Source organism: Bos indicus x Bos taurus, chromosome 16 (genome assembly GCF_003369695.1).
Source record: "Bos indicus x Bos taurus breed Angus x Brahman F1 hybrid chromosome 16, Bos_hybrid_MaternalHap_v2.0, whole genome shotgun sequence".
Classification (NCBI taxonomy): Eukaryota; Metazoa; Chordata; class Mammalia; order Artiodactyla; family Bovidae; genus Bos; species Bos indicus x Bos taurus.
This window is the reverse complement of record NC_040091.1, coordinates 80,142,697-80,163,080: the sequence shown is the minus strand read 5'-3', so window position 1 is coordinate 80,163,080 and position 20,384 is coordinate 80,142,697. Positions and strand designations below refer to the sequence as shown.

Sequence of the window (20,384 nt, the reverse complement as noted above, 5' to 3'; positions counted from 1 at the left end):
TCAGTCTGTAACCAGAACAGTTAATTTTGAATTAACACTGGGTCTGCTTCTGCGACTTTAACCCATGTCTTGTAGGTATTGTGGGGGTACATAATGGCCTGCCTCAGAGAGACAACCTGCCCTCTCACCTGTGAAGGACTGTGAGATCCCTGAGCTCTTTCTGTGGCAAATGGCGCCTCTCACCTGCTTACCGCTCAGAAATCCACATTTGGAGAGGACAGAATCACAGATAGCTGTGGTATCTTTGTTTGTTGATATGACAGAAGATATTCCATTTCACACCACCCATGAGATGACTGTAAGGGAATAAAACTAGCACATCCCTCTGCCCAAGGCTCGCCTTCTAGGGGATGCTTGCAAGGACTGAATGGCCTCTTTACTTTGTGTCCTAACCTCCCCCATCTCTGATTCGTAAGAGCTCCTGGCATCGAGGCCCCGATAATATGGCTGTTAGGAGACGTTAGTCCACTATCTTCTCAGTCGGCCAGCTTCCCAAATACAGCCATGTTCCTTGCCTCAACACCTTTATTGCCCTAGGGTGTGGCGAGCAGAGTGAGCTTGAACTTGGTAACAACTAGGCATGCCAGTGTGGGAGCTTTGCTGCTCGTGGCTCGCCGTATTGAGATGGGATCCTAAGCAGCTCCTGTACCGACTGTTCTGGGAGTCTTTCCCTCAAGATTCCCTGAAAATGGTGCCAGCTGCCCCCAGTGTGTGGAAGGTGTAACAAGGATCTGACTTAATCTATAGGGTGAGTCTACTCAATTCAATAGCCAGCTCATTTGTTTGTGGTTTGTGTGCCCCTGTGTCGTAAGTTGACGGCTCGGGTTTTGTAGGGTAGATCACTCTGGTGTGCACACCGGGAGCATATTCCTCCCTCGCTTAGGACTTTTCCTTTTTGAGACAAGCCAGTTTGGTTGAGGTACCCTGTTTGGGGTGGGGGAAAGGTGTTTTTTGGACTGTTCGAGTGGGAACTGATTCATCTGGGAGCCAGTTCTTGTGGGGCAGGACTAGCCTAGCTGAACTTGGTTCCTTTGTTTTGCAGGGTGAAATTTATTTACTTGATTTGGAGCCAGATCCTCTATGCATCGGTGCTGGATTTTGTGCTGTTTTTGTTGGAATTTGTTTATGTCCTTTGTATCGTGGTGCTACAAAGCTTGTAGCAATGGGGGTACCCCATCTGGGGCATATATTAGATAAATGGGCAAAATACAGCCATGAGCCTATAACCAGGAAAGATATAATATTGTAATGAAGTGTGGACCCAATATATTTTAGGATCAGAAGAGCAAAGACCCCTGAATGACTCCCCCATTTATAATACAATTTCATGGTTAGGAATGTTCTGCAAAATAAAAGGACAGAAAGATGAAATTCCATAAACAGAAGCGTTTACGCTATTACATTATTACATCAGGAGAAAAAGAATCAAGGACTGCCGCCTTGTAGGGCAGCGACCTGAAAGGAAGCCCAAGGGAAAGCCCACTCCACGGGGAGAAGGTGGGAATGGGGAACGGTTATGCCAGAGCCTGAACCCCACCCGCTGAGCAGGCTGCATGCCCCGCCCCCCACTCCCATGTCTTCAGCATATTCTCCGCTTTCCTTGCCTCCTGTTTACACTGCTGATGGGGAACAGACAGATGTTTCCATGGCAACCCCCGAGTCACAGGGGCCTGGTCGGGTGTCACCGTCCCAGACAGGGCGCTCAGTTTGGCCTGGGAGCCACTTCAGCAGCAGAGCAACTCCCCTTGTGCCGAAACCCCAGCGGGCCTTAATGCAAATGGCCCACTCCTTTCTCCGCCTCAGATTTTCTTACCTGAGATCTGTAGCCCTGCTCATCAAGAGGACCCACTCCACATGACTGAGCATTTCACCTCCATATCTGCCACTCCCCACTCCACTTGGGTGGATAGTCACACGCTTATGGATTTGACATTAACTGAAGAAGAAAGAATGGTTATTGACAAAGTTAGGGAGGAAGTGCACCAGTTCCATCTGGTGGATCTGAGTGCAACTCACAGCTGATCGCAGTCTCCACTGCGAGCCCAACTGAGACCCTAATAACGGGGCACCCCACTTCTACAACATTATGGATGTATTTTAATGAGTCTTCGAAAAGGAGGGCCCAGACAAAAGAGCTTAAACAAAATTCAGGAGCTAAAACAAAAACCAAACGAAGATCCATCAGAGTTTCTAGAAAGGCTTTATCAAGCTTATAGGCGTTACACACTTTGAGGCCCATGAGAACGTAAGGGTGATAAATACGACCTTTGTCGGGCAAAGCGCCCCAGACACAAGGAGGAAATTACAGAAGCTAGACGGTGCGTTTGGAATGAACCTTTCTCTATTAGTAGAAATTACTTTTAAGGTATTCGACAACAGGGAACAATGCAGAAACAAGAAGGTGAAAACCAGAAGGCGGCCTTTCTGGCAGCAGCGCTGAAGACCAGCAGCCTGAAGGAAGGTGGTGGGGGACAATGCACTTACGTAAGGAGAGAAGCGCTGAGAGAAGATACTGAAAAATAACAGAGGGAAGGCGGGAGCCTCTCTCCTGGGAGGAAGAAGCACCCGTGACGAACGCAGAAGCTGGGGGCTCCTTTGGACTTAAAACATCTGATCTTAATTTCCCCCAGGAGGCCCAGGTAACCCTGACAGTGGGGAACAAGTTAATCTGACTTTCCAATAGACATGGGTGCCACCTACTCTGTGGTAAACACCAAAGCAGCACAGAAAACGTCCCAGTCTATCAGGGTCATGGGGATTTCTGGAGAAGTAAAACAATTAAACATTTTTACAACCTCTGGAATGCTAATTAGGGTATCTTACCCTTCCATATAGCTTCTTATATAAGCCAGAGGGTCCAATTCCCCTTGAGGACAAGATCTCCTTTGTAAATTAAATGCTCAAGTAACCATCTCACCAGAAGAGCTTGACATCAGGGTTCCACTGGAGCACGCCTTGAGCCTACAAGTGACAGTCATAGAAACCCCAGAAAAGGAAACAGAATTCTTTCCCCCTGAAGTCTACCACAAGGTGAGGTCAGAAGTGTGGGCTGATGGCACACTGGGGAAGGCCATAAATGCAAGACCAATATCAGATCAGATCAGATCAGTCGCTCAGTCGTGTCCGACTTTTTGCAACCCCATGAATCGCAGCACTCCAGGCCTCCCTGTCCATCACCAACTCCCGGAGTTCACTCAGACTCATGTCCATCGAGTCGGTGATGCCATCCAGCCATCTCATCCTCTGTCGTCCCCTTCTCCTCCTGCCCCCAATCCCTCCCAGCATCAGAGTCTTTTCCAATGAGTCAACTCTTCCCATGAGGTGGCCAAAGTACTGGAGTTTCAGCTTTAGCATCAGTCCTTCCAAAGAAATCCCAGGGCTGATCTCCTTCAGAATGGACTGGTTGGATCTCCTTGCAGTCCAAGGGACTCTCAAGAGTCTTCTCCAACACCACAGTTCAAAAGCATCAATTCTTCGGCGCTCAGCCTACTTCACAGTCCAACTCTCATATCCATACATGACCACAGGACAAACCATAGCCTTGACTAGACGAATCTTTGTTGGCAAAGTAATGTCTCTGTTTTTGAATATGCTATCTACGTTGGTTATAACTTTCCTTCCAAGGAGTAAGCGTCTTTTAATTTCACGGCTGCAATCACCATCTGCAGTGATTTTGGAGCCCAGAAAAATAAAGTCTGACACTGTTTCCACTGTTTCCCCATCTATTTCCCATGAAGTGATGGGACTGGATGCCATGATCTTCGTTTTCTGAATGTTGAGCTTTAAGCCCACTTTTTCACTCTCCTCTTTCACTTTCATCAAGAGGCTTTTTAGTTCCTCTTCACTTTCTGCCATAAGGGTGGTGTCATCTGCATATCTGAGGTTATGGATATTTCTCCCGGCAATCTTGATTCCAGCTTGTGTTTCTTCCAGTCCAGCATTTCTCATGATGTACTCTGCATATAAGTTAAATAAACAGGGTGACAATATACAGCCTTGACAAACTCCTTTTCCTATTTGGAACCAGTCTGTTGTTCCATGTCCAGTTCTAACTGTTGCTTCCTGACCTGCATACAAATTTCTCAAGAGGCAGATCAGGTGGTCTGGTATTCCCATCTGTTTCAGAATTTTCCACAGTTTATTGTGATCCACACAGTCAAAGGCTTTGGCATAGTCAATAAAGCAGAAATAGATGTTTTTCTGGAACTCTCTTGCTTTTTCCATAATCCAGCAATGTTGGCAGTTTGATCTCTGGTTCCTCTGCCTTTTCTAAAACCAGCTTGAACATCAGGAAGTTCACGGTTCACATATTGCTGAAGCCTGGCTTGGAGAATTTTGAATTCTCCAAGAATTTTGAGCATTACTTTACTAGCGTGTGAGATGAGTGCAATTGTGTGGTAGTTTGAGCATTCTTTGGCATTGCCTTTCTTTGGGATTGGAATGAAAACTGACCTTTTCCAGTTCTGTGGCCACTGCTGAGTTTCCAAATTTGCTGGCATATTGAGTGCAGCACTTTCACAGCATCATCTTTCAGGATTTGGAATAGCTCAACTGGAATTCCATCACCTCCACTAGCTTTGTTTGTGGACAGCGAACTGAAATGGACTGGAATGGGTGAATTTAACTCAGATGACCATTATATCTACTACTGCGGGCAGGAATCCCTCAGAAGAAATGGAGTGGCCATCATGGTCAACAAAAGAGTCCAAAATGCAGTACTTGGATGCAATCTCAAAAACGACACAATGATCTCTGTTCGTTTCCAAGGCAAACCATTCAATATCACAGTAATCCAAGTCTATGCCCCAACCAGTAATGCTGAAGAAGCTGAAGTTGAACACTTCTATGAAGACCTACAAGACCTTTTAGAACTAACACCCAAAAAAGATGTCCTTTTCATTATAGGGGACTGGAATGCAAAAGTAGGAAGTCAAGAAACAACTGGAGTAACAGGCAATTTTGGCCTTGGAATACGGAATGAAGCAGGGCAAAGACTAATAGAGTTTTGCCAAGAAAATGTACTGGTCATAACAAACACCCTCTTCCAACAACACAAGAGAAGACTCTATACATGGACATCACCAGATGGTCAACACCGAAATCAGATTGATTATATTCTTTGCAGCCAAAGATGGAGAAGCTCTATACAGTCAGCAAAAACAAGACCAGGAGCTGACTGTGGCTCAGATCATGAACTCCTTATTGCCAAATTCAGACTGAAATTGAAGAAAGTAAGGAAAACCACTAGACCATTCAGGTATGACCTAAATCAAATCCCTTATGATTATACAGTGGAAGTGAGAAATAGATTTAAGGGCCTAGATCTGATAGATCGAGTGCCTGATGAACTATGGAATGAGGTTCGTGACATTGTACAGGAGACAGGGATCAAGACCATCCCCATGGAAAAGAAATGCAAAAAAGCAAAATGGCTGTCTGAGGAGGCCTTACAAATAGCTGTGAAAAGAAGAGAAGCGAAAAACAAAGGAGAAAAGGAAAGATATAAGCATCTGAATGCAGAGTTCCAAAGAATAGCAAGAAGAGATAAAAAAGCCTTCTTCAGCGATCAGTGCAAAGAAATAGAGGAAAACAACAGAATGGGAAAGACTAGAGATCTCTTCAAGAAAATCAGAGATACCAAAGGAACATTTCATGCAAAGATGGGCTTGATAAAGGACATAAATGGTATAGACCTAACAGAAGCAGAAGATATTAAGAAGAGGTGGCAAGAATACACAGAAGAATGTACAAAAAAGATCTTCACGACCCAGATAATCACGATGATGTGATCACACACCTAGAGCCAGACATCCTGGAATGTGAAGTCAAGTGGGCCTTAGGAAGCATCACTGCGAACAAAGACCAATATAAATCCCACTAAAAATGATGCTGGAACACCTAATTTAAAACAATATCCCCTGAGACAAGATGCCCCAAAGAATCCAGTCAGTTCTGGAGAAGTTTTTAAAATCAGGACTGATCAGACCTTGCAGGTCTCCATATAACACCCCTGTCCTCCCCGTAAAAAACCAAACTCAGGACAGTATTGTCTTGTTCAGGACTTGAGGGCTATTAATGAAGTAGTCCACGACTTACACCCTGTGGGGCCTAATCCACACGCTCTGCTCACAACTGTTCCCAGAGAACACAGTTGGTTCTCAGTCCTGGATGTGAAGGATGCTTTCCTCTGCACTCCTGTTGCAGAGGAATTGCAGCTGCTCTTTGCCTTTGAATGGCAGGACCTGGAAACACAGCGAATCCAACACCGCTGTTGGAGAGTCCTGCCGCAAGTGTTCAAACCCCCTACCTCGTTTGGGGAAACGCTGGCTAGAGACCTCAGAGACTTAATGTTGGATGAAGGGCTTTTGCTCTTTGGATGGAGCAAGATGACATGGAGCCTGGATGACATGCTCATGGCAAGCCCTACGTATCACAAGTGTCTAGAGAATACTATCAGGACCCTGAACTCTTTGGCCAAATGTGGATATAAGGTCCCCAGGAAAAAGCCCAGATATGCAAACAAGTCACATATCTGGACTTTGTCCTCTCCCAAGGACAACTGGACCTCTTGCCTGATGGAAAGCAAGCGCCTGCAGGTTTGGGAGCACCGAAGATCTGCAGACAACTGCAAGGTTTTCTGGGAATGGCAGAGTTTTATCTGATTTGGATCCCAAATTATGGGCTCACAGGGAAGCCCCTGAGACACTGAAGGGACATGACCTTGAGCCTCTTACTTGGAGTAAAGAGGGCCAAACAGCCTTTGAGACAATAAAAAGGTCAGCTCCAGCTTTGGACTACCAGACCTAAAGAAACCCTTCAAACTGTATGTCCATGATACACAAGATAAGCCTTGGGGTGCTAATCCAAACCCTGGGGAGTGTCCCCCAACCTGCCGCCTACTTCTCAGAACAACTAGAACAGCCTGCCAAGGGCCGGTCTCCTCGTCTGTGAGCTGTGGCAGCTACTGGTGGCACACTTCAGGACGCTGAGAGGTGCACCGTGGGGCAATCCCCACTGTGTGCGCCTCATCATGTCCTCCCTTTGCTGCAACAAAAAGGGGGCTGCGGGCTGCCTTCAGGAAAGTGCCAAGCCGTTCTCCCCGACAATCCCCCCTGAGACTTCAAGTCACTCCAGCCCTGAATCCAGCACAGCACTCCCGTTTAATGCTGCACCCACAGGTCATGGAGCTGCAAACTCCAGCAGACCAGACCTAAGGGACAAACCCCTGGCTGAGCCGGAAACAGAACTGGTCACTGACGGACACAGCTCTGTGGACCAGTGCCAGCGTGCCCGGGTGTGCGGTGGCAACCCTGACACAGAAGTGGAAGCAGAAGCCCCGCCCCGAGGGCTCAGCTCAGAAACCACTGCCTCAACGGGAGCTCTGCGCAGCCCCTGGGGGCCGGGTGCCCTACGGGCCCCCTCCCCCTGAAGAGAACAGACAGGAGTGCAGCGGGGGCACGGTGCTTTTATTATGATGGGGGTGGGGAGCGGCACGAGTGTGGCTTCCAGCCAGTCTGCGGCGGGGGACAGGGTGGAGGGGGTGGCTGTGCAGGGTGTGGACAGTGCGGAGCAGGAGAAGGTAGGTCAGGAGCAGCTGGTGAGGAGTAGGTCCTGGAGAAGGAGGCGCCATTCTACTTCCAGCGCCCCGTGACCTTGGCCTTCCCTCGAGTCTTGGAGCTGCAGGAAGCAGGACCCAGTCAGGGGGGACGGGGTGGACGGGGGCGGCAGTGGTGGAGGGAGCTTCCAGGGGTTGTGGGGGTGCTGAGGGCCGATGGGGGCAGGGGCACACTGAGCTGCCTGCAGAGGCTCAGCCCGAAGCAGCCTCGTGGAGGGCAGGGGCCTGACCACAGGAGTGGGGAGGGGCCGGGAGACCATGGGTGGGGGTGGAAGCTGGAGTCAGACACTCACACTTTCTGGTTGTCATTGATCCTGTTTCGGAGAACATTGATCTGAAAGAAACGGTGGGAAGAGTAGCTCAGGCACCCCCCGCGAGGGGGCCCAGGTGGCCTGGGGAGGTGGGCGGGGCTGGGGGGCAAGCCGTCCTCCTGCCTGGCATCTGCGTGGCGGGGACCACACTGCCTCTCCCAGGACCCACACTGGGCCCCAAGTGAGCGTGGGGGAGCGAAGGGGCCGAATCGCTGGTGAGCCCCCGACTCCACAGGAGGCCTGGCCTGTGCAATGGTCCTCCCGGTGGACTCAGGGCGCTGAGCTGCTTCCTCAGGCCAGAAGTGGGGGCCCTCAGGGCCGGGACCCCAGGAAGTGTCTGCTCAGCCCCAGTGACCCTCAGGCTCCAGGAGCACCAGCCCCGACAAGGGTGGGGAGCACCACCAGACAGGCCCCAGGGGTTGTGGGGGGACAGAGGCCACCAGCAGGGGTGCGGGCAGCAGCCGCTTACCTCGTATTTCTGCTGCTTGAACTTCTCTTGCAGGTCGAACTTCTCCGCCTCCAGGTCGTAGATGTTCTGCCACAGCTCCTTGGCCTTCTCCCTGCACAGGCCAGCAAGAGAGGTGAGCAGTAAGAAGGTCCCCACCTGCCTGCATCTAGATCCTGACCCCCCAGCCCTGCCCTCCTTCGCCCCCAGGCCCTGCACCCTGGCTTGGCCTGGGCAGTGCCCAGCACTGCAGGCGGATGCCAGCGCTGCCAGGACAAAGCCTTAGGACATGGAGCTGGGGAGCCCCAGCGGGAAGGAGAGGGAACCAAGCGCTGCCTGCCAAGAAGGCCCAGGCCAGCCCCCCGAAGCCCCCGCGGGAAAGTGGGGCAGCAGCACCCGGTGATGCGAGGCGGGACGCCCTCCAGAGGTGCAGCCCCGCAGGCAGCCCACCTCAGCTGGTCTTCGTTCAGGTGGTCGATGGCCAGCACCTTCCTCCGCTCGGCCAGAATCTTCTTCTTCTTCTCCCGCTCGGTCTGTCTCTTCCCACTTTTACGCTCTGTCTGGAGAGAGTAAGAAGCGGGGGAGGGGCTAGAGAAGCCCTGCCCTCCCTGCACCCCCAGGCCCGGCAGGGAGACAGGCCTGCCTGCAGCACGGCTGCTGCTCACCTCCCTGCTGCACACCCAGGCCAGCAACACCCAGCCTCCCCGCCTTCCAGCCCAGCACCTTGCCCTCCCCAGGCTCCCCAAAGGAGAGGGGAAGGACCTGAGGACCAGAACCTACCTGGGCCTGCACAGCAGGACAGCGGGAGAAGAGCCCCAGAGAAAGACAGGAGAGGCAACAGACAGAGGGAGGGACAGGAAGAGTGGAGACACGAAGGAGAGGCGTCAGCTGCCTTGGGGAGCCCGCTGCTGGACCCGTGTGCGGGCTGGGGGCAGGGCCGACTGCCAGCAGGCCCTGCTTGAGGGTCACCAGGAGGCAGGGCCCGGGGGATGGCCGGGTCCACAGCGCAGAGACTTCTGCTCCCCCTCCCCCCCACTCCAAGAACAGGGGGCACCACACTAGGCCCTGTGATGGGTCCTAGGAGGAAACCAGCCTGCATCCAGGCAGCACTCAGCTGCTTTCCAGGGTAGCTCGTCTGACCATCTCAGAGCAGGCAGACGGCACCATTAATGCCATCCTACAAATGGAGAGACAGCCTCCAGGCTGCAGGAGGCCACACCAGGCAGACCTGAGATGGCGCTTCGGGCCTGCCGGCTGCACCAGCCACCCGGGAAGAGCGCTGGTGCTCTGGAGCCCCCAGCCCGGCAGCTCTTCCCAGGGAAAGCCAGCCAGGGAGAGCCAGCTCGGGGTCTGGGTGTGAGAACGCGGTCTCCCAGCAGTGGCTGGGCATTTCTCTCCCGAGACCCCCTCAACAGGAGGAGCCGGAGGCCCCACCTTCTGGATGTAGCCTCCGAAGTGCATCATGTTGGACAGAGCCTTCTTCTTGCGCGCCTCGTCCTCCGCCTTCCTGCGGCTCTCCTCCTCCTCTCGGCGGGCTCGCTCCTCCTGGTTCCCGCGGGGAGAGAATGGGTTACGCTGGGGGCCAGACGCCCTGAGTCTGGGCCAGCACTGAGGGCGCACCCGGCACATGTCTGGCGCTGGCGGTGCCCGATGGGAGAAGAGGGGCTGAACAGATGGGCTCCAGCTCCCAAGGGCCTGCTACTCTCCAGGACAGGAGGCCCTGCCGTGGGGGCCCACCCACAACTGCGCAGGAGGGGGATGCGGGCTCGGCTCCCGGGGGCGCGCTGCGGAGGGATGGGGCGTCTCCTTAGACACTCTGGGCATCTCTGTCTCCTCTGCTGTCAGAGCCGGGACAGCGACCCTGGGCCCCGCGGACGGAGGCCAGCGGCCACTCACCGCCAGGCGCGTCTGCCGCTCCTTCTCGCGCTCCGCGCGGATGCGCTGCTGCTCCGCGCGTTCTGCCCGCCGCTTCTCCTGCGGGGAGGACGCAAGGCTGCGGTCACTCGGGACGGACCTCAGCCCCCGGAGAGGGCCCGACGGCCTTCGCCGCGGCCCCTGAGTGCCCGCCGGCCCCGCCCCCGCCGGTGTGGACACCACTCTGTGCAGGGAGGTGGGGGCCAAGCCCTGTGGAGCAGGAGCGGGGCGGGGAGGAGGGGCTAGAGCGTGGAGAGAGAATCCAGGCTCAGGGTCACGGCATCTGCCCTTCATCACTGGGGCGGGGTTGTGCCCAGGGTGCGGGAGGTGGGAGCTGAGATGCCAACTCCGCTCTGCCCTGGGGGGTGGGGAAGGGAAGAGAGCACGGGGCGGGGCCCTGGGGGCTCCTTCTGGACCTCCTCCCAGACGCCCAGAGGGCACGACACCCACGATCCTGTCTTTGAGGGAGACCAGCTCCTCCTCCTCCTTCTTGCGGTTCTCGAAATGCGCCTCGATCAGTGTCTGCAGCTCGTTGAGGTCCTTCTCCATGCGCTTCCGGTGTATGTCCTGGGGTGGGGGGCGGGGGGCGGCACTCAGAGGCGACCCCGCCCGCAGGGCAGGAGCGAAGCCTTGGGGTCGTGGGACCAACTGGGGCTGAGCTCAGGGTGGTGTCGGACACGGTGCCCCTCCCCCCGTGTCCTCCCCCAAGCGTGGCGGGGTGTGGGGGCGGGGGGCTGAGGTCTTGAGTGGGGCGGGGGCTGCCCTCCTTGAGCTGGCACTCACATCGAAGTCCACCCTCTCTCCATCAGGGATCTTGGGCGGCACCAAGTTGGGCATGAAGGGCCTGGTGGGCAGAAGGAGGGGTGAGTACCAAGCCCTCCCTGCATAGAGGGGCTGTGGTACCGGGGATGGGCAGGTCCCTCTCCTCCCTGCAGAAAGGCTGAGACCCAGCCTCCACGCGGTGACAACAGCACAGTGCCCACCCGGGGTCCCCACGCCCACTCGGGACTGGGGTGCCTACAGTGGCCTCATGTATCCTCACAGTCACCTGGAGTGGAAACCACTCATCTCGTTCAGGAAGACAGAGGCTCAGAGACATAAGGCTTTGCTCAAAACCATGCAGCCAGGAAGTAGAGAGGCTTGGCTTGCACCCTGGCTGACCCACACTCCTGGCCCCGACCCCAGGAGCCCAGGAGGCAGCGGTCAGCCTCACACACCTCACCCACTCACTGTGGGACTCCAGGCTAGGACACTGAGCCCTGCTTTCCTGTCTGCCCTCTGGTGTGGGGATCTGAACCAAGACACCGCAGTGTTTGCTCCAATGAGGGGATGGGAAGGGGCTGGGATTGCCAGGCTGGGCTGCTTTTGGAGCGTCTCCTGAACTGTGTGCTGAGGCACCATCAGATCGCGGGGCTGGCATTTCCAAAGCCCCACCCTCCTCTGCACACAGAGCTCCCATGTGTGTCCTGTATAGCCCCAAGTTGCCTTGTATGGCCCTTTGTGACCCTCTGAAGCCATATGCCTAGACTGACACGCTTTCACTGCTTGGCTTCTCCAAATTTTTTTCCCTCATGTCCTCCTCCAGCCACCAAGGACAGTGTCCCAGCTCTCCTGAGGGGTTGGACAGGGTGTCTGCCCAGGTCCATGGCTGGTCTGTCCTTTCCCTCTAGATGGGCATAGTGCTGACTGTAGCAAGGTTAGGGTTAGGGTTAGGGTTAGGGTTAGGGTTAGGGTTAAGGCGCTGGTGACGGAGTGTGGGTGGTTTTCAGCCGCCCCACCCCCTACCCCCACACACCCAGCAGAGACTCTTTTACCGCACACAACCTACACAGCTGTACAGGGTGGTCTGTGTCTGCCGCATCCCAGCCTGTGCCCACTGTGCCACGTGCACCCAGTCCTGTCCCAAGGGTTCTCTCTCACGGGCCCTCTGCTCCCAGGGCTTCACCACTCACCTGGGCTTGGGCTTGAACTCCTCCACCGGGCCATCTGGAGAGGAGGAAAGCACGTGAACTTGGGGTCGGGAGGCCTGGATCTGGCCCCACTGTGCCCCTGATAAGCTGGCACCCATGAGCCTCCGTTTGCCCGTCACCAGTGAGTCCCTCCCATCCCCGGACTGCAGGAGCAACCAGAGCACTAAGCGGCAGGGCTGCAAACCCCAGGCTCCACTCAGGGCTGATGCTCAGGGGGTCTCGGGGATGCGAGTGCACACAGCGCTCTCAGTCAGCAGCGCCTGCCACACAGGGAGGAGGGGTCGGGGACACATCCTGGGGTCCTGGCCCCAGAGTCCCTGCCTAAGTCTCTGCCTCCGCAGTTGCCCCCCAGACCTGAGGCGGCTCAGGACCGGAAGCTGATGGGTGTGACTCCAAGCCCCAGTGTGTGACTCGGGCCACCTGGGCCCCTGTGAAGGCTGTAGGTCAACAGCGCCCACAGCAGTGACCTACCCCATGGACCATCCGCGCCTGGGATCTCAGCCCCAGACACCCTACCCTCCCGTGGTTCACCCAGGCTGCAGAAACCTCATGGATAGATGTGATGTGACCACTGCCCTGACCCAACCTGGCCCCCTCCCCCTGGGCACCTCCAAGGCACCGTTTCTGGAAGGAGGAGCCCAACCTGCAGACACACATGGTTCTATGCCCACACCCCCAAGGTCTCCCCCTCCCCCCAAGGTCTCCCCCGCCTCCCCCCAGGGTCTCCTCCTCCCCCCCAGGGTCTCTTCCTGCCCCCCAAGGTCTCCCCCTCCCCCCCAGGGTCTCCTCCTCCCCCAGGGTCTCCCCCTCACCCCAGGGTCTCCCCCACTCCACAGGGTCTCCCCCTCCTCCCCCCAGGGTCTCCCCCTCCCCCCAGGGTCTCCCCCTCCTCCCCCCAGGGTCTCCTCCTCCCCCCAGGGTCTCTTCCCCCCCTCAAGGTCTCCCCCTCCCGCCCAGGGTCTCCTCCTCCCCTAGGGTCTCCCCCTCCTCCCCCCAGGGTCTCCCCCGCCCCCCCCCAGGGTCTCCTCCTCCCCCCTGGGTCTCCCCCTCCTCCCCCCTGGGTCTCCCCTCCCCCCCTGGGTCTCCCCCTCCCCTCAGGGTCTCCTCCTCCCCCAGGGTCTCCCCCTCACCCCAGGGTCTCCCCCACTCCCCAGGGTCTCCCCCTCCTCCCCCCAGGGTCTCCACCTCCCCCTAGGGTCTCCCATTCCTCCCCCTAGGGTCTCCCCCACCCCAGGGTCTCCCCCTCCTCCCCCCAAGGGTCTCCCCCTCCCCCCAAGGTCTCCCCCTCCCCACCAGGGTCTCCCCCACAGCTGCAGGAGGGGCTTCCCCACCATGTCCCAATGGCCAGTGGGCCTCACCTTCAGCCTCTCTACCTTCCTCTTCTTCTCCATCTTCTGAACAGAACATGAGAAAGGAGTCACGGTCCCGATTCCAAGCTCAAGGCCCTGCCAGTAGCCCCCTGTCCCCCCAACACGTCCTCAGCCAAGGGGGCCCTGCAGGGCTCCAGGTCCAGGATCCACCTGTGCACACCTGCCAGGGCCCAGGACCGCCTGGCCAAAAGAAGCAGGTGCAGCGTGTACTGACGAGGCTGAGCCCGGCCTGGACGGGGGGCTGCCCAGGCTGCAGAGCACGGTCTAGGGGGCCTTCCCGCTGCCTCAGGAGCAGCGCTGGGGCCCTTGCTGCCCCAAGCTCAGAAGGGCCCCCTTCCCCCCTCGCTCCAGGAGGGGCCTCACCTGCGGTGCAGGGCTCCCCAGCCTCAGCCTCGCCTCCAGCCTCCTCTTCCACCGCCTCCTCGTGCTCTGGAGAAGCGGACCAGACAGTGAGCGGGCCCGGCGCAGGGAGGGGTGGGGCCCAGTGAGTGTGGGGGGACCTGTGTGGCTGACAGGGGCCGCTCTATTCTTGGTTTAAACCAGAAGCTGCAAACTAGGGCCCAATGGCCTGCAGACCGTTTCTAGAATGTTCCTGGAGTGGCAGCTTCAGCAGGACCAGGGGCCACAAAGCCTGGAATGCTCCGTGTCTGCTCCTTCAGGGGAAGTCTATGCAAGGTCCTCTCGTTTGAAACTTTCCTCTCTGGGGCTGAAGGCCCCTCTGCACCCGGAGGTGCTGTCACAGTGGGGCCGCCTCTGGGCCCCGTGTCTGACTCAGCCTCCCTCCCCAGCTCATTCTCTGATGTCACAGCACAGGGTCAGGGTCCTGTCCTAGACTCAGGCCCTGGAGCCCCTTCCTCAGTGTCTGGAACCAGAAAGGACCCGTGTGGGTGAGAGGCTGCCCAGCATGGGAGAGGGCTAGGGCCTGGGCAGAATTCGGGGCTGGGGGGGGGTTCTATTTTCATCACTTGCTGGCAGGGTGTGGCCCCCAGCCCAGTCAGGCGGTGGAGCAGACAGGCGGCATGGCCCCGTTAGGACTCTGCCCGCAGGAAGCGGGGGCTGGTAGGGGGACTTTGCTCAGCTGGGAGCAGGGGCTGGGGACAGGCGAGATGCTTCCTGGGCAACCCCCACCCCCGTACCTTCCTCGGCTGCTTCTGCTCGGGGAGGAGGCGTGAGCACAAGAGAGGACAGAAGAGACAGTCAGTTTCCAGCCAGGCTGTCTTCCCGCCCAGTGAGAGTCTGGGTGTGCTTACCTTCCTGCTCCCTGCAGCGTGAGGGGAGACGCTGTCAGGAACACAGCACGCACGTGTACACACGCGCGCACACACCCCATGACCTTTTCCAGGAGACTTTTACCCCCGTGCTGGGTCCTGGAGTCTGCCCAGCCCCACCCACAGCCCAGCCAAGCCCGGCTCCGTTCAGCTGCCTCCCCCCGACCCCCCCAGGAAACCTGGCAAGTGCTGGTCCCTGGGCTCTGCACGCCCCCATCCCCGTCCACCCGGCCCAAGCCCACGGGCACAAGCCCTCCACTCAGCCCCCAGTTCTGCACCCTCGGTGCCCAGTACGGGGTCTTCAGGGTCCAAGCGAGGTCTGCGGTCCTATCTGCCCTGGGCACTGCCTCCCCCAGGGACGACTGACTGATGGGTTGCAGTGTGCCCCCCTCCCTGGCCCCCGGGACAGGGAAGAGGGCAGGGCCAGCAGCCCCCAAGGCCGTGATGCCAGGTCTGGGGCGGGTTTCTGGGCACAATGGCTCTGTGGCCTCTGGGACCTCACGGAAACTCTCTGGTCTTTTCTCAGGAGGCCCAGCCCCCAGCCCCTAGCCCAGCCCATCCCGTAGCCCTGGGTCTTCATGGCCAGCCCCCTGCCTGGGGCAGCCCGAGGCAACAGGCTGGAAACAAGGGTGCAGCTCTCCCCACGCCCCCGACGGGCACAGCCCCTGCCCAGCACCCCAGGACTCACTCATACTCCTCCACGGCCTCTTCCACGTCCGACATGGCCTCCTCTTCCTTCTGCAGAGAGACAGACAGTCCGGGTGGGCAGAGGGCCAGCCACCCAGCTCTGCGGGAAGCCCTGGGCCTGCCATCCCCCAGCCCTGGACCAGCTGCACCGGGCCCCCGCCCCTGTCGGGAAGAGACACCGTCCCAGCAGGGCCAGGCTGCAGGCTCCGCGCCCCTTGGACACGGCTCTGAGTCTTTCCACAGCCAGGCCTCTCCCCCGGAAGCAGCTCAGCGACAGGGAAGAACCCGCAGGGTCAGCCGACACCCAGAGCCAAAATCAGGGCCCACGGTCACAGGGAGGGGCCGCTGCCTGCAGTTCTGTCTGTAAAGCTCTCAGCACCGCCGCGGGGCAGACACAGAGGACAGAGCAGGGCTGCGGGGCCTGTGGAGGCCAGAGGGACACCCGGGGGACACGTGGGGGACACGTGGCTGCAAAGCTGCCCAGGGCCACTCTGCTGGTGGCTCCACAGACACACAGGTAAACGGCTGGGGGGCTCACCCTCACACACGGTCACACACACACACACACAGCACACACCAGACACTAGATGACACACACCAGACCCCAGACACACCACACACCCCAGACACACACCACACACGGGGAGTGCAAGCTGAGCAGGGCATCCAAGGAGGATCACAGATGAGGGAATGCCCACGTGCCCGCCTGTGTGATGGTTCCCTGGGGACCCTGGGCGGGTGTGGGGTCTGTTCATCTCTCACAGCTGCTGTCTCTACGAAAAGCCCAGTTCCGTGGAGTTTCTCCAGGGTATCCCCCACGCTGCGCTGAGAACAGAAGCTGGGGCCCGAGCCCCCATCCCAAGGCCTGTGTGGAGGCAGCCCAGGGTCCCACACGGAAGCGTCTTGCTGCCCCGTCGCTGTGAGCCCAGGGAGAGGCCAGAGGGGTGGCTGGGATGCAGGCATGGCTCGGGACACGGGCTCCACACCCCGTGTGTGTGACCATAGGAAGGCCATTGGCCCCCTGTGCCTCAGTTTCCTCTTCTCCAAGGGGAGGAAGGCTGGGGTGAAGGGAGGCTGCACCCAGCGCTGCGGCCGCCAACCTGTGACTCAGGCCGCAGTGACAGCGCCCTGGATGGGGTGCTGATGCCCCCTCACCTATCCCCCAGACCCCACCCTCACCGCTGAGACCCACCCAGGCACCTGTCTGCAGACGTGCCGCGAGCCCCAGCTCTGGCAGGTGGCATGGTGTCTGCCACAAGGCAGCCCCTTTGAAGCTAAGAGGTGCTGAAGGTGCCCCGCCCACAGCCCCCGGGGTTGCAGCTGCCTCGGGCCGCAGCCTCAGGCTGGCAACTCTTCTGAACCTGCTCCCAGTCGTCCAGCCCTGCTGGGTCAGAGCAAACAGACCTACAGTGGGGCAGGCAGGGCGGGGCTGGCAACAGGGCACTTTGGACTGAAGCTGGCTCCCCTGGGTGGGGGTACTCATCCCAGAGAGTCTCCAAATGGGGCCTGGGGGGAGAGCAGCAGGGGGATAGCCCCCAGCCCAGGGTGGGTGAGAACTGGCAGGTCAGCACTGCTTGGAGCCCCAGGGAAGCAGTCAGGCCAGGGGCCTGAGCCCTGGGAGGAGTCTGTCACCCTGGGGTTCAGGGAGGTCTTCAGGGAGGGGGTTGGCCGGCCTGGGGGGCGGCTCTCACGCTCTCTCCTCTGTGGCCCGCCCCCCTGCCAGTTCTGAGCCCCCGCACAGCCCTGTGAGCCCCCCTGCTCCTACAAACACAGCTCCTAAAAATAGAGCCGCTCAAGAGGCAGGTTGGGGTGGGGGAGGGCTTCCAGCCCAGAGGAGGCATCTGAGATCGCGTCCAGGCGCTGGTGGCAGGAAGGCGGGGGGCCGGGGGGGCCTCCAGTTGGGAGAGAGGCCGGCAGGCCCCCACCCGCCCTTTCTAGCAGGTTGCCATCACAGCCAAAAGGCCAGGGTGACCTTTCTTGGGGAATAAAGCAGAAACCATAGAAGGCAGAAAGAACACTGGCCATGCTGTCAAAGGCCCAAGTTTAATACCCAGCTTTGCTGTGTGACCTTAGCAGAGTCACTTAACCTCTCTGTGCCTCCGTTAACCTATCCATGAAACAGAAGAGTGGAGGCCCCACTCTCAGCCCTGTGCCCGGCAGGCAGCTGGACCTGACCGCAGCTGTTGGCCCACCCTCAGAGCTGGACCAGGGCAATGCGATCCTCCCAGATTCCTCTCCTGCCCGAAGACCCAGGTCAGAGGAGGAATTCAAGAGGTCAGGCCTCCCAGCTGCACCAGGACAAGCACGAGCCTCAAACGCCCATCTCCAGGCGCCCGCTCCCCGTGTTCCTTCAGGAGGGAGTGGTTCTCCCTGAAGAGCTCCAGCAGGCGCTCTCCCCAGGGGCATGGGGGGCAGGGACCCTGGGTTGGTGGCACTGGACTCAGGGTTAACACGCTGACCCAGGGAGCCGGGCCCCCCCCACCGGGAAGTGGGTCTCTCCACGCCGCTCAGCCCGCGCCCTGTCCAGGGTGGGGCCCAACCCTGCGTCCGCCTGGAAGAGCCTCCGGGGTCCCTGGTCCCCTGGCTGCCTCTGGCAGGCAGCCTTTCTCATCAGTTCTGACAGCTTCTGAACCCCAGGGAGGAGGATGTGGCCGCGAGGACTGTACTGACTTGTGTGGGCACCCACGGCCCGACTCTGCTCCCCGGGGAGTGGGGAGGACCTGCCCAGGATGGGGCAGGGGCTCCCCGCCTGGAGGGAGGAGGCTCCAGGAGAGGGTCCCCGGGGGTCGGAGCATCATTTCATTTAGAGGCCTGGCAATTATCTCTCCATCCTACAAAGGAGGAAACAGACCCAGGGAGGGACAGCTATTCACCCAAGACCTTCCACCCGCCCCAGGCCTTCAGTGGGAGGTCTGTGATTCAGACCCGAGTCTCCAGCCTCAGGCTGAGGGTCGGTTAAACTAGGCTCAGGGATTCATCTCAGAGATGCCACCCTCTAAAGCTCCCGAGGGAAGGGGGCCTCTCCCAGCTCCGACACCCAGTCAGAGTGGACACTGCGACTTGGGACAGAGGGCCCAGACTACAGGGCACCCCTCTGCTCTTAGAGCCTGCCCCAGTCTTACCCAGAACAGGAGCTGCCAACGGGTCTTGTGGTGTCTGCTCCACCTCGCGGGCTCTGGGCGAGGGCAGGGGCTGGACAGGCTTTAAGCAGGCCCGCGCCCCGGCGGTGGGAGGAATGTGCGCAGGAGTCACGCCGGGGGTGGCGGGGGCAGGGGGAGAGGGGGTGTTGGCTGCTATTTTGGCAGGTGCCAGGGACAGGGCTAAGGGAACATGTACCCCAGGCCATATAAGCCCATGTGGTCATCCAGCTGCTCAGATAAGCTATTTAAAACCAGGACAGACAGGCAGGGGACAGGAGGGAGCAGGCACATAACACAAGCCAGCTGTCTGTCCCGAGAACCCCGATAAAGTGGATGCCAGCAGTCGGGAAGGCAGGCTGGGGGGAGGGTGGGGGCAGAAGCTCAGCTGTGGTGATGTGTGGACAAGGGTGCTTCCAGGCTACTGGCTCCTCGAGCGGGTGAACACCCTTGGGGGAGAGGCAGGCTCTGGCAGCCTCAGTGAGCACACCTACAGAGGGGTCTGCTTGCCCCCCAAGCCATGTGGCAAGCCCTCCCCACTGGGCAGGAAGTAGACCCACTGCAGGGGGTCAGATTCAAGGTCGAACTTCCAGCCAAGAGCAAGGGTTCTCTTCAAAGAGGCAGCTGGTTGAGTGAAGGGGCAGGGAAGATGGTTGAAGTTCACGCCACGATGGCTTTAAAATTACGATCTGCTAAACCCACTAGATTACAATGTCCACGCGGCCAGCACCCAGGGGCCTCGCATTTGCTTGCATGCCTGTGCCTGCGGCCTCCAGCACAGCACCTGGGTCACGGAAGGGCTCAGGACACAACAAAGAAGAGGAAGCCGACCTAGGGGAGGCCTGCTCTGAATTCTCAGGGCCCCCGTCCTGCCCGACTCCTGGGCCCTGAGCCCCAGCCCTGCCAAGAGCCGCCTGTGGGCGATAAACACTCCTCTCCGTAGGCAAGGACAGCCTCTCCCCACTTCCCCCCTCTCCTGACCCACATCCCGCCCCCACCCCTCAACTTCGCTGCCTGGGGAGCCCCAGGCCCCGTCCGTCACGCGCTCCTCACCCGCTCTGCTATCGACCTGGCCCCGTCTCAGCTGAGGCTGTCCTTCCACGGTCCCCGGGGGCCTCTGAGCCCAGTGGCCTGAGTCGCCTCCTCTAGGCTCAGTGGCCCTTCCCGCACCAGTAGATCCGGGTCGGGACCTGCTGAAGCCAGGAGCCAGCAGCCGGCACCGGGGGACAGTGAGCAGCCAGGCTGCCACCCGCTCTCCTGGTCTGGCCCCCGGGGGCCCAGCCGGGCTTTGTGTCCTGGCCCGAAATCTCCTGCAGTTTAGGAACCGCTTTTCCTACAGCTTCCCTTAGCTCCAGCTACTGCAGTGGGTCCCCTGTAAGCTCAAAAGTCCTTCGAATGGGACAGAATTTGCTTGCGTGGATGCCTGGGAGAGGGCTCTGGCACCCGAGGCCCCACAGGAAAAGACTGGCAGGTTCCAGGCATCTGTGGCCTGTCTGTGTGTGGCCTCCAGGGACCGTCCTAAGGCAGGATGGACTGACTCGGCACGTGGGCGGCCATCACTGCAGCCACCACAGCTGGCCTGCCCTGGATGCCCTGCCCTTGCACACGAAGTGAAGTCACCTCTCTGAGCTTACAGCAGAGGAGGGACAAGAACGCAGAGACGGTGC

At 58.7% G+C, this 20,384-nt stretch overlaps 1 protein-coding gene across 9 annotated transcripts; it reads right to left on the bottom strand.

Annotated features, from left to right (window-relative positions):
• Positions 1-7,445: 7,445 nt before the first annotated feature.
• On the bottom strand, positions 7,446-18,805 carry TNNT2 (troponin T2, cardiac type). Of its 9 annotated transcripts, none has more exons than XM_027565917.1 (16): positions 18,703-18,795; positions 15,582-15,631; positions 14,876-14,886; positions 14,762-14,776; positions 13,989-14,054; positions 13,614-13,646; positions 12,238-12,271; positions 11,069-11,129; positions 10,736-10,852; positions 10,268-10,345; positions 9,806-9,916; positions 9,152-9,157; positions 8,822-8,931; positions 8,396-8,486; positions 7,909-7,949; positions 7,446-7,677 (listed from the first exon to the last, which is right to left on the bottom strand). In XM_027565917.1, the coding sequence occupies exons 2-16, from the start codon at positions 15,614-15,616 to the stop codon at positions 7,632-7,634; spliced, it is 855 nt and encodes a 284-aa protein (XP_027421718.1). In that variant the 5' UTR covers positions 15,617-15,631; positions 18,703-18,795; the 3' UTR covers positions 7,446-7,631. The 9 variants fall into 9 exon arrangements, 6 of the variants coding, with proteins under 6 accessions (XP_027421718.1, XP_027421717.1, XP_027421716.1 ...); XM_027565916.1 differs by having other exon boundaries at positions 13,614-13,649; positions 18,703-18,794; XM_027565915.1 differs by having other exon boundaries at positions 10,268-10,852; positions 13,614-13,649; positions 18,703-18,800.
• Positions 18,806-20,384: the final 1,579 nt, after the last annotated feature.